Source organism: Terrapene carolina, unplaced genomic scaffold, assembly GCF_002925995.2.
Source record: "Terrapene carolina triunguis isolate 2854851 unplaced genomic scaffold, T_m_triunguis-2.0 Scaffold31, whole genome shotgun sequence".
Classification (NCBI taxonomy): domain Eukaryota; kingdom Metazoa; phylum Chordata; order Testudines; family Emydidae; genus Terrapene; species Terrapene triunguis.
The window spans coordinates 5880410-5890932 of NW_020664382.1; the positions used below are offsets into that span (position 1 = coordinate 5880410).

A 10523-nucleotide genomic window follows, 5' to 3' on the forward strand; every position below is an offset into this window, starting at 1 on the left:
GGCTGAAACCCCGAACCCCAGTGCTCCCCCCAGTCTAAAGCGCCGAGCCCTGGTACTCCTGAGGGTCGGAAGCCTGGAACCCCAACCCATCCCCCCCCCGCAGCTGCAGTCCCAACCCACTGTGGCTTAAGCCCTGAGCCTTGGGGCTACTGCCTTGAGGCAGTACAGTATTTGCTTTTTTTTTTTTTTTGTCTGCGCTGCTGCCATAACTCCATAACTCTGATGTTTGTATCTTTGAGGTTCTACTGTATTTAAATTATCATTTATATTTCTTTTCCTTTAATTTTTTACAGAAAGCACAAATGTCAGCTGTAGGCAGGGGGTGCGCTGAAGATGCTGTGCCTAGGGGCGCACATACGGTGTAAATCTGGCTCTAGTTACATACTATACAACGTAAAAGCAGCCTTAAGTGATAGGGAGCAAGAAAACTTATCCTCTTTTATCACCACAGAAAAGTCAAAAATTGGATACAAGAGAGGTGACACTAGTTGGTGCAATAGAAGAAAATTAACAAGGGTCCAATACAATGAAGTTAAATGTGAGACCACTACAACCCAAACGGTGTGGAAGAAATTTGTTTTCCCTCCCCAAATATTGTTGCAAGACAGTGCAAGGTCATGTACTGCTGTTTGCATCTGGCAGACACTTATATGTGCAGGTGTACTGTCTTACAGATAGAGGCACTGGCATGTAGGTTCACTTTGGGGAACAAATTGCACAATACAGTTGAGATGCTGGAAAGTTAGTAAAGTAAAAACTGATAAGTATTGCATGGTGGCTGAAAAGGACCACTTCTGGTATCTACCTAGGAAATGTTATTTTAATTGGCCCATGTGTTGTTTTACACCTACATTTCCTGTGGTGATAAATGGGAAAAAAATTCTATTTTGTACCAGTTTTTTTACAATTCAATTTAAAAAAAAGCAAAGTTAAAATTACAGAAGGCTGCTTCACAGGCATAGCAATCTTACAATGTGGAATTATATCCTGGTGGACTATACCATAGGTTGTGATCTTACACCTCCTCGTTCAGTACTTTGAGCCTAGTATTTATGGGGATTCAAATAATTACAACTATTGGGAATGTGTTGCAAGGTAATAAACTTAGGAAGAAGGCACAGAAAGACAGGAAGATGATACAAATGAAATGAATAATTATGGAGAAAAGAAAAGAAATAAAAAGAAGAAAAGCAACGGAATACAAGATGGCTTGACATACGTAATTGAATATAGGGGAAGCCTCATTTTTTGGAAGACAGGATTAGGGAGGTAACTGGATCAGCAGGCTGAAAATGAAATGTTTGTGCTAAAATAAGCAAATGGATCAGTAAGCTAAAAGACAGAATGTCTGAGCTCGTTAATATAAGTGGGGGAACACTTAGGGAACCATTTACTAAGAACAAGATACCAATGGACAAGAGAAATTGGGAGCGTAAAGATGAGGCAAAAAGTAAAGTCAAGTCAAACATGGATACCATGTGGACAGAGCATGCTGTACAGAGATTGGTTCCTCCAAAGTAACCAAGCCAATCTCAAATGTGTTGCAATGTATAGTGAATGTAATGTGAAGTGTAAATCTACATTAAGGAAGGAGGTTTGAATGTGTGCTATCCCTTGTACCCACTCCCATTCTTCATCCTGATCTACTCAAGTATAGTTTGATTGTGTGCCAGTAAAGAAACCTCAGTAATGAATTTGGAGTAGAGTGGAGTTCTTGGGAACCAAGTTGATGAGGTCTCAGAAACCACCCCAACATACACCTGTGTTCTCATATTTTTGGTGCCTGGGTGAAACAGAAAGTGGCTATAATATGCAGAAATATAGTAAAGCTGCAATAATAGATGGCTTCACTTCCACTATTTCATTTGGAAGTGTGCTTGTTTATGCTCAGATCACAAGCATTGGACAAGGCCAGATGAGTGGTATTTGTGTGTTGCGGAGTATGCCTGGGAGGCAGTTTGAATTAGTTTTTCCATTTGGTATTATTATTAAATTATATTTAATACAGCAGTGATACTCAGATCTCAGTGGTTCAGGAGCCAAATTAGCAATCAACATTACCAAGAAGAGCCACAGTAGTATGAATGACAGGGGAAATATTTAGTTTTATATATCTAGAATATTCTCACAGCAAATAAGTTAATAATTTAGTGCAAGTTGATAACTTAATTGGTTGTTAACATAGTAAGAACCTCCTGATGGGCTAATAATTAAATCACACTGCGTTTTAATATCGTGTGCTGCAAAGAGCCGCAGGAGACGCATTAAACAGCCACTTGCGGCTCGTGAACCTCAGTCAAAGTGTCACTGTGTAAGGCATAAATGTAAGGCCCCATTGTACAAATGCATAGTAAGAGACAGTCCCTGTCCTAATGAAGTTACAATCTAAAATAATCCTGATAAACCTGATTTATCTGCTATCCTTACAACTCAATCTGTGCATAGAAGCCTGGGGATGAAAGTTTGGGAGAAAGAATTATAAAAATACTTTAAAAAAAAAAAAAAAAAAAAGTTCTCACTGCTTCTCTTGGGTGTATTGGTCAGGGCATTCAGCATAGAGCTGCAATAAATTAAAATTATTTGTTTACATGGCACTTATCAAGCAGTTGAACTGTTCATGTTTTGTAGTATTAGAAGAGTGAGGTGAAAAATCAGCAATAAATGTTACCCTATTTTTTTTTTTGTTACCATAGGAACTAGGTTAATTTATTCTGAAGCTGTGGACAAAAGGCTATGACTACCCGAATTTATTAATTCACTGTGGGCATGAGAATAAATACAAAATGTGAATTAATTTACAATGGGCTAAAAATTACTCTCAGGGTGAATCTGACTATAGATCTAGTATCTCCAAGCCTTTACTTTGAATTATCAAACTACTCTTTAGCTTCAGAAGATTGAGTGTCCCAGCTGGATCCTATTCTCATTGAAGTCAATGGGATTTTGCTGCTGACTTCAGTGGGAGCAGAATGAGGCCCTACATACTGAAGAGTTTGAAGAAGCATTCAACTAAACAGCATATGCAGTCTCTTGGGGACTTCTGGGCTGAGAATATATTTGCAGGAACGGTTTCACACTAATCTATGCCAAATCATCCATCTTTGCCATCTCACTTAAAATGGAATGACTTTCTATTCCAAAACTGATATGGTTACTTTTAAGATCAAATAGTTAGATATAATCTCACCAGGAACAGTATGTGAAATCACTAAAAAGAACACACCTCTCCCCGCCCCCCCCACACTAAAGAGAATATAATTTCAACAAATGTATTTTAGCTTATTAAACTATACTTTATTTCAACACTTTTCATACCTTTAAAAACTAAATTAAAGGCACAGTTTAATTCATGCACTATTCCAAACTGCAATTATTTTGCAATAGCAGAAACCTTGTGTATATTCTATAAACCCTAATAAGATATTAGAAATGGCAAAGACATTTACAGATGCTTAATTATTATTGGTACCAACAATAAATCAGTAATATCTGATATTGTTTCTGGACTGCATCTCACATATACAAATCAAGGATTACCACTTTTGCACTTTCTTTTCACTAACGAACTGCCCATGAGGCCCATCAGCATCAGGGGCTAAAAGGGCTAAATAAACTGGAGTCTCGGCTCCCTCATCTGGACTTTTAGTGGCATTGGGACCTGCCATGTCGGTTCTCACCCATCCAGGGCAACAGGCATTTAGAAGAATTCGATCAGCTTTCCTTTCCTCATTCAACATCCGGGCCTGGATTCTGGACAAGACCGTGACTCCAATTTTGGACACACCGTAAGCGGTATTTGGCCAGCCCTCCTTCTCATGCACTCCGTTCTTGGTATCCTCCACAAACTTTGTCATGAGTTTCACTAGCTCCTCCTCAGTGATTGTGTCACTACGAAACTTCTGCTGCAGATCCTGGCTACATCTTGCCAGAGCTGATACACTTACCATGCTAGATACATTCACTACTCTGCCTATTAAAAGAAAATTATAAATAAATATATAAAATAAACATGCCCATACACAATATTAGGTCTTGATCCTGAAAAGTGCTCCACGAAGGTCTATGTATGGTGATTGCTTTTCAGAACAACAGTTTAAAAACCAAACCAAACCACACTGTTGGATGTAATAGAATTGCTAGCAAATATTTGACATGTCCCACCGCTACAATTTTAAATAGGGATATTTCTGAATAAACAAACAAATCCTGATCCTGCAAACACTCACTACCAAACACCATGCTTCCATGAATAATCCCATTAAAAAAAAAACCCAACAACAGAAATGGGCCTATGTACAAGAGTAAACCCTCCCCTCAGCAATGTTTGCAAAATTGGGGCATGGGACTTTTGATAGGAACTTTGTTCTCCCTTCTACTTTAAATTGGTATGAATGAAGAGGTCTCTCAAAATTCCTAGGGAAAGAATCCTACCTACAGGTTAGGAGGGCCTTGAATGCAACAGAAGCAATATGGTTCCACTGCACTGGGGGGAAGCAGGCTGTATGGAGCCCATGAAGGGGATCTGCAAGCCAAACACACAACAGAGTGCAATGTGTGTCCCAGCATCGGGGTGGGGGAAAAGGGAAGATGACGACTGATTCTGCAACTGCACATCTCGGTCAGCCAATCCTCCCATATATTGAATGTGTGTGGGATTCCTTCCTTCTGTAGGGTTCCTCAGTGGACAGAGTCATTATCTGGGATGTGTGCTGAAAAGAGGAGTTGTCTCTTAAAAACCCAAATACACTCTCCAGAAATAAAAACTGTATCTAAATAAGTACAGATATCCTTTCAAGATCATTTATCTTTATAGTATGGGAATGTTTGTTGGTTTTGAACAAAGCCATGGAACCTTTTCTACTGGTTTTTGGTATTGTATAAACAAGTTTTTACAAAACCTAGATTTTGGGGAAAGTTTGACCTATGTCCCTTTCAAACATCTCCACCTGTGACGTCACAGGGTTCTAAGACATTCCCAGAGGTTCAGCTGGGAAAACAGAACTGCTGCGCGCACAGTGAAGCACAGATCATCTGTCTGTTGATAATAAAACTGTGTTATATTTGTGAGTTTAGTAGGTCTCATCCTGGCCTCTCCCATTCGGTTTACCATTATTATGTGGACCTACACAACTCTTTCATCCTGTAGCATTTATCGCCACATGGGATGATTTTCACTACCTTTCAAAATAATATGGTATTTCTAATGGCATACCCGATGCTGGCAAATGTGTCAGCTCCCAAAACAAGGGCTGCAGTGTACATAGAGTGAAACTTCTCTGCAGGGAGACAGCAACAAGACTAGGGAGCTAGGTTTCTTCAGTGACTGTGGGTGCAAGCCTGTACAGCACACTGAACTCAGCCTCAGTGCTCCATTTTTGTGAGCAAGCAGAACATTGAAATATCCCCATTTCCTCCTGTCTGAAGCAAGGACAGATGAGGCAATTGACAATCCTTCATTTCTGCATCATGGCACAGATAAGCACTTCCGGAATAAACCATTAGTAAAGAAAGGGATTGGAATAGAAGCAACTTTAGATTAAAAAGCAGAGACATTCTGTGTGTCAAGACATGCATGCAAGCTATTCTTGTCTTCTTACTTTTGATGCAGCAGAAATGCATTGGTACTCCTGTGGACAGCGAATTCCTAACAGAGGGTAGGGTTTGCCCCCTTGTGCGAAGCAAGAGTTATTCTCAATGATACTTTGGTATTTGTTAGGTTATACTTACCATGAGGCTTTATGAGGGGTAGCAACTCCGTGCAGACGTCCCTTGTTGCAAAAAAGTTTGCCCTCATTGTAACCTCTGCTTGAATAGCAAATGGAGTGGTATCAGCAACTGTTCATAGGGAGAAGAAAAATATATAACATTGAAGTTATGCTCACAGGTTAATGGGAAAATACAGGTCTCTGAAAACTAGAGTTAATCCTAATTCCTTCTACAGTAGTCATTTCTGTATAAATTAGGAAGCAGATGTTTAACAGAGAAAGTGCAGAAAAGTAACAGGTACACAGTGCTGCAAAGATTAACATTTTAAAATGCAAAGGCCCAAATATGCAATATTAGATTAGTGGAAGATTGAGAAGATTTTCACCTGCTAAGAACTCTTAGTTTAGGGTTCTGTGCTCCCCCCACAAGAGCTGATGACACAACTGATGCCTCAAAACAGGGCAGGGAGCTGCATTCTTTATACAGATTTAGAGCTCAATCATGCGCATTAGGCAATGGCTGGGTTGTTGCTGCTGGTGTGTCGAGTTTCAGCACGCATTTGTGAGCCAGGATGATGAGTGCTGCACAGAGATAAGATTCCCATGCAGGCAACATCAAGCTTTTGAAGAACTGCAGCAAATGGGGGCAATTAAGCCTGTTTCTTTGTGGCAGGGAAGGAAGAAACAGGGAGCACTGTCATTCTGTAGTAGGTACTCAGAATAAAAATTTTATTAAGATGATGTTAAAAAGAGTGAACAGAGTTTGAGCATAGAAGTTTCTGGTTATCAGGGAATAACGTACAGATTATCGAGGGTGCAAAGTTTGGTTTAAGATCAGGTGGCATAAGGGATACATAATCTGCAATATCCCCGATTGGGGGTAAAAGGTTGATGGGTCAAAGTATAGGCATTGAGATAAGAGGGTATGAAGTTCATAGAGTGGCTATATTCAGGTGTGGAGTATAATGAGTGGATATGATGATGAGGATGGATTGATTCTACAAGCATGAGGGCTCTCCAAGTAGTGTAAATAGATACCAATTGTTGTAGTCCCCTTGCTAGATACAACATACCTGCAGGTAACTCCAAGGAGTAGCTGTAACTGAACACCTATTGCTTAAACTGGTGGAGATATTCCTTAAAGGCGTTGCTAATAACCACCTTACCTGTTCTCTTGAGCAATGTGCCAGGACACCACTATTTACAGAATACTGACCAGTATATTAACACTGAGACATGAGGCCCAATTCACCACTGATTTCAATGGTTTCAGCATCAAACAGGGGTAAAGCAGTGATGAGTCAAGATAATAGCTCCCAAATAAGAAATGTAAGCTGTAACTAGGACATAAGAGTTTTTGTTCTTTATCAACATTTACTACATTTTAAAATCTCTTTTTAAGCAGGTTTTCCCAGAGCTCAGGGCAGATGGCTGCAGTTTGTGAGTTGTCGCAAAAAAATATGTATCATCCACCCTGTGTGACAAATAATCTTTGCTAGAATCCCCCAGCACTATTCAAAGAGTTCTGTGCACAGTCATTACCTGGCAAGCCCTTCCCACTATGCATATACCTTACAAAGAGAAGTTTCTGTTGAGATAGTGATTTATGCATGAATACGTTCAACAACAGATCAGTTTAATGCCAAATCCAATATTTGAAGGGCAACATCATTCAGGTCACAGGGGAATTATTTAAAATGGTACAAGAGGCAATCAGAGTAACAAGTTTAAATTAAGGAAAGGACAATTTAGGCTAAACATCAAGAGAAGCCTCCTGACAAATAGAGTCCTATAATATTTTCTAAGACTCGCAAAGTAAGTAGAGGAAACTACGTTGGCAGGAATAGCTTCTAAATAGTCTGTTTATTTATACAGTGCTCATCACCATGGTAAATAGCTCCCTAAAGGTGTGTTCCCTGCAGAGTTAAATTGAGTTATCTACACTCCCTTGCCTCTGGGGGAGGGATAGCTCAGTGGCTTGAGCATTGGCCTGCTAAACCCAGGGTTGTGAAATCAATCCTTGAGGAGGCCACTTAGGGATCTGGGGCAAAAATCAGTACTTGGTCCTGCTAGTGAAGGCAGGGGGCTGGACTCGATGACCTTTTGGGGTCCCTTCCAGTTCTATGAGATAGGTATATCTCCATATTTCTCATGCCTAGATAGAATGAGAGCAGCCACTCTGCAAAGCAACCCTGGAGCTGCACAGCGTGACTGGCTTTTAGTAACAGAGTAGCAGCCTCCCCACTGCATTACTTCAGCAGCACTTGAGCATGCTCCCAGATGGGCCAGCTAGCTCAAGTTTAAAGCACCACTTCTCTTGAGCTAGAGATGTGTGTGTGTGTGTGTGTGTGATCAGGAGTTGGGTTATATAATTTGAGTTATATCTTGAGCTAACACAGCAGTGAAGACAAGATCAAAAATGAAATCTGACAAAGCACCAGAAAAATGTCAGGTTGGGAACAGCTCTCTGCTGGCACAGGGATGAGCTAGGTATCATCATACTTGGTTGCCTCTCTAGCTAGCAGGATTCTTGTAAAAGCAGACACCACCTACTCATCATTCTTCATGTAATTTAAAGCTCACAAAGCCTTGCCAGTGAGCCAGCATTGTACCTTTGAAAGCAATCCCTGCGTTGTTAACCAGCACATTCAGCCCTCCATATTTCTTCTTCAGGAAGTCCTGCAGAGTCCGGATACTCTGCAGATCTTCGATGTCCAGCTGGTGGAAAAGTGGGTTCAGTCCCTCCTCCTGCAGCTTTGTCACCGCAGCCTGACCCCGTCCTGGGTCCCGGGCTGTCAGGTACACATCCCCAGTGAATTGCTTACACAGAGCCCGCACAATAGCAAATCCAATCCCTTTGTTGCCCCCGGTCACCACAGCTACTAGGGTGCTGGACATCCTCCTGGGCTAGTGGATGGCAAAATAAGTTCACTGCAACAGGCAAAAGAATATAGGTGTATATATTTGGTTATTGTGACTATGCACGCCTACCTGCTCGCTCTCTATGCAATTTTCTGGAAATGTACATTTCTCTCCTGTTGCCAAACCAAGAAATAATTGGGCAAAATAAGGTTGGTCTCCAGTTTTTCAACGAACAATCGGCACTTATCCTGTAGCTTGCTTCTTCAAAGGGCTTTGCAAATGAATGCGAGCCAAAGAGCGGTCTACGGCAATCAGGGACAGGGCTGGCCTCGGGGGTGAGCTACCCTGCAATCGCCTAGGGGGCGCTGTGTGGCAGTGCAGAGGTATGCACTGCCAGTGTAGAGTCAGAAGCTGCTAACAGCTGGCAGGGGAGTGCTCTGTGGGGGGCACCCAGATTTCTCCCAGTCACTGCTTCCTCCTGCCAGAGGAACATGGTGGGTAAGTAATGCACAGATACTGCTTCCCCCCCTGTCATTGTGACTGGTTGGATCACAGAAACCCCCTTGGGAGCTGCCACCCGATGTGCCAAGACTACCCCTGCTTCTGTTTTCCCTGCCAGCTCAGGACTCCAGCACCCTGTCTTGCTGAGCCAGACACTCCCGTCTGCTCCAACACCGACCCAGGGTCTGAATCACTTGTCCCAAAGCTGCAAGTTTACCTGAAAACAGCTCACAGAAGTGTGCTTGTCTTTAGCACTCAGATGCCCAACTCCCAATGGGGTCTAAACCCAAATAAATCCGTTTTACCCTGCATAAAGCTTATGCAGGGCAAACTCATAAATTGTTCGCCCTCTATAACACTGATAGAGAGATATGCACAGTTGTTTGCTCCCACAGGTATTAATACATACTCTGAGTAAATTACTAAATAAAAAGTGATTTTATTAAATACAGACAGTAGGATTTAAGTGGTTCCAAGTAGTAACAGACAGAACAAAGTAAGTCACCAAGTAAAATAAAATAAAATGTGCAAATCTATGTCTAATCAAACTAAATACAGATACTCTCATCCTCAGAGATGCTTAAGTAAGTTTTTCTCAGACTGGACACCTTCCAGGCGTGGGCACAATTCTTTCCCCTGGTACAACTCTTGTTCCAGCTCAGGTGATAGCTAGGGGATTCTTCATGATGGCTCCTTCCTCCTCTCTGTTCTCTTCCACCCCTTTATATATCTTTTGCATAAGGCGGGAACCCTTTGTCCCTCTGGGTTTCCACCCCCCCTCACTGGAAAAGCACCAGGTTAAAGATGGATTCCAGTTCAGGTGACATGATCACATGTCACCGCAAGACTTCATTACTCACTTGCCAGCACACACATATACAGGAAGACTCACAGGTAAACACAGCTATCTGCAGACAATGGGAGTCATCAAGATTCCAAACAATCCTTAATGGCCCACACTTTACATAATTACAATAGGCCCTTAGAGTTATATTTTATATTTCTAGTTTTAGATACAAGAGTGGTACATTTATACAAATCGGATGATCACACTCAGTAGATTATAAGCTTTGTAATGATACCTTACAAGAGACCTTTTGCATGAAGCATATCCCAGTTACGTTATATTCACTTTTTACCATATTTTTCTAAAACTATCCCAATTACATTATATTCACTTATTATCATGTTTTCATAAAACCATATATACTGCACAACGTCACAGTCATAAACAGACAGTTAAGGGTTAATGCCTCTTTTACCTGTAAAGGGTTAAGAAGTTCACCTAGCCTAGCTGACACCTGACCAGAGGAACCTTGTTTTAAGATCCAAGGGTTTGGATCGGTGTTCACCAGGAAATTGGTGGAGAAGTCTCTCAAGGTTACCCAGGGAAGGGTTATAGTACCTGGGAGGGAGATATTTTGGGGGGAAGACAGAGTTCCCAAATGACTCAAA

The 10523-nt window shown here is 41.4% G+C and overlaps 1 protein-coding gene across 1 annotated transcript in view; it reads right to left on the reverse strand.

The window, feature by feature from the left end:
- Positions 1-3272: 3272 nt before the first annotated feature.
- Positions 3273-10523, reverse strand: part of LOC112113025 (carbonyl reductase [NADPH] 1-like) — an 8416-nt gene continuing 1165 nt past the window's right edge. Inside the window, exons 2-4 of the mRNA XM_024209177.3 lie at positions 8318-8636; positions 5728-5835; positions 3273-3970 (exon numbers count right to left, since the gene is read on the reverse strand). Of these exons, the coding sequence (XP_024064945.1) occupies positions 3534-3970; positions 5728-5835; positions 8318-8603 (831 nt within the window). The 5' untranslated portion in view covers positions 8604-8636 and the 3' untranslated portion in view covers positions 3273-3533. The remainder of the gene's footprint in view (positions 3971-5727; positions 5836-8317; positions 8637-10523) is intronic.